The sequence below is a fragment of the Sinocyclocheilus rhinocerous genome, unplaced genomic scaffold (assembly GCF_001515625.1).
Source record: "Sinocyclocheilus rhinocerous isolate Xijiao unplaced genomic scaffold, SAMN03320098_v1.1 scaffold2341, whole genome shotgun sequence".
Taxonomy (NCBI): domain Eukaryota; kingdom Metazoa; phylum Chordata; class Actinopteri; order Cypriniformes; family Cyprinidae; genus Sinocyclocheilus; species Sinocyclocheilus rhinocerous.
In genome coordinates this window covers 158,820-161,632 of record NW_015647626.1, presented here as the reverse complement: position 1 = coordinate 161,632, position 2,813 = coordinate 158,820, and the positions used below count along the sequence as shown (strand labels likewise).

Sequence of the window (2,813 nt, the reverse complement as noted above, 5' to 3'; positions counted from 1 at the left end):
AGGAGTTTCTTATGCTCATCAAGGCTGCATTTATTTGATCAAAAATACAGTAAAAACAGTAATATTGTGAAATATTATCACAATTTAAAAATATAATTTATTCCTGTGGTGCAAAGCTGAATTTTCAGCATCATTACTCCAGTCTTCAGTGTCACATGATCCTTCAGAAATCATTCTTAAAAAACAAAAAAAACAAACACTTGTTTCTACCTATCTCATTTACCATCCTATTGGTTTTCCAGGTTACGTATCAGCTGAAAATTCTTACTACAGCCCTGTTCTCCGTGTCCATGTTGGGCATAAGTCTCACCATTTACCAGTGGCTCTCACTAGTCATTCTGATGACTGGAATTGCACTTGTCCAGGTAAGTAGCCTTGTGATTTGTGTATCAGGTCAACTTTCTTTGAAACCTACAGTTATAGAACAAGCAGTCTGCTTTTCTGACTGTTAAAACTGAGCATTACTTCATTATTTGCTTTCATTAACAAGGAAAGTAGACTCGACTCTGACCGAGAGTTTGCTCTTAGCTTGTTGCTAACCTAACCATGCTATATTCTAACAAGCATTAAACTAGACAGCACACACAAATATCAGTTAACATAGTTATTTTTTTTATTAGACTGAATTCGTTTTGCTGAAACTGTATGGTTTTGTTGACACTTTTTTTGTGATTGCCTTTTCCAAAAACAATACATGAGACTGTCTTAGAATTTGTCCAAAAGAAATTATCTTAGACGTACTTTTAATATAGCCTTATGATGCCTTAAAATAGCAGAGGGCCCTATCTCAGACAGCGGGGATTTTCTTTCAATCTTTTAGATGCCACGGGCCCTCAAATATGATCATCCTCATGTGAGGGACCCCCATCCTAAACTTTAAGAGGCAGCTATATGGTTTCTTGTAAAAAAAAAAAAATCGAATTATTTTATAATTATATTAGAAAATATTGGAATATTATATAATCGAAAACATAATTTGTAAAATATTTGGTAGACTACTTACAAATTTCCTTTACAAATTACATGTGAACGTTGATTGTAGTCAGAAATGTAATTTAGATTACTCATTTTAAGTAATGTATTCTGACTACTTTTGGATTACTTTTGGATTACTTATGACCTAATATTTGAAATATTTTATTTGCTTACCTGTATGCCAATGTAACCATTAACTGACATCAGAGAACTGTGAACATGCAAATGTGTTGTTAAATGATTGAAATATTAACTTTAAATCTCAGGGGACTTGAAGTAAATATTTTAGGTCAGAGGGGTTTGACTGACAAAAAAGTTTGGGAATCCTTGCATCACACGAACAAAAATTAATAAACATAAAAACAGCAATGACATAGACAAAGTCTTCCAGTTTTTAAATATTTTTGTCAGTTATAGATCAGAAGTGTTTAGTAACTTGCATAATTATTCGTCTCATTCATAGTATAAATCAGTGGTTCTAAACTGAACAGTCATTTAAGCATATACAAAATACACAAAGTGAAAAGAACATGGCATTTTTAGGTTATGGAAACAACAGTTACTGAATACACCATACTAACATGAACTGTTAATGAAACATGGAAACTGCTCCTGAATAGAATGAATATTAAACCTTCATGCAAATTCTTCCCAGCAAACACACAAAGTGCCAGTTATGTGATTTATTGGTACTTTACTTTTATTTCACACGTTGCATGCTCATAGTTTCTTTTGCGCTTTAGTGAAGTGATATACAGCGCGCCGCCGCATTTGCGCATGCAACTGTGCGCTACGAGCACAGTATAACATCTGACAGGTCAGGATAGTTAATTTTTCTGAAGTGAGAGACTTTCTATTTCGTAACAAGTTACGAAAATAACAATAGAATAATGACACTGACATTAAGCCTGACAACATCTCATCTGACCGCAGATACTGAATCGGGACAGTGCCTTTTTCTCAGGCACTCTTTACTTAAACTGCATCTGACAGAAGTGTCAACAGCTTTCACGCACGTCTTTCAAAATAAGTCTTGCATCTGAAAAACATTTAGAATTACATTTTTTGTTGTTGTTGTTTTCTTTGACTGTACACTCTGTGACCCACTCAGAACGGTCTTGCCATACACTTTTAGGTCACGATCCATCAGTTGAAAAACACTGGTATAAATTACATTTGCATGGCCATTCTGTTGTGAATATTCAAAGTTAAACGATGTGACACCGTAGAAAAAGAAGAATTAGGGAGAATCAATAAATTATGAATAATTTACTGCCATGGCATGAATTATTTGTAATCATGTAATCCATAAAAAAGTAACTAGTCTGATTAGGATTTTAAAGTATAATATAATCAATTTACAAGTACTAAATTTTTGGAATCTGATTATGTAATCCAGATTACATGTAATCAGTTACTGCCCAGCACTCTGTGTGCGTGTGTGTGTGTGTGTGTGTGTGTGTTGAATGAGGAAACTTCAAATTCTCCAAAAGTTTTCCAAGTTTACGAGTAAATTTCATATTTGAAATCACCAATGAAATCTGACAACAACTGTCATAAATGTTGTTTCTTATGCTCTTATTTCTTATGCGCTTATGCTATATATAGCGTTTAAAAAGCGTATTTTTCAGGTTAGAACAGCCAATGCACAAGTGCAGTCCTAGCACACGTCTCAGAACTGTCTCTGACTGTTTCTATAGCAACCAGAGCTGCAGTGACGCAATGACTTTATCAATTGCCGATTGGCTCTTTTATTCAGAAGGCGGGACTATTCCGCCATATTGCCCATTACACTTTCTCCCATTCATAAGTAATAGGAGTGCACCGTTTTTGGTATA

General features: G+C 34.3%; 1 protein-coding gene across 3 annotated transcripts in view; it reads left to right on the top strand.

Annotated features, from left to right (window-relative positions):
- Positions 1–2,813, top strand: part of slc35a3b (solute carrier family 35 member A3b) — a 39,145-nt gene that overhangs the window by 30,938 nt on the left and 5,394 nt on the right. For all 3 annotated transcript variants that reach the window (XM_016513796.1, XM_016513797.1, XM_016513795.1), the window contains one exon: positions 243–365. In XM_016513796.1, coding sequence (XP_016369282.1) covers positions 243–365 — 123 coding nt within the window. The remainder of the gene's footprint in view (positions 1–242; positions 366–2,813) is intronic.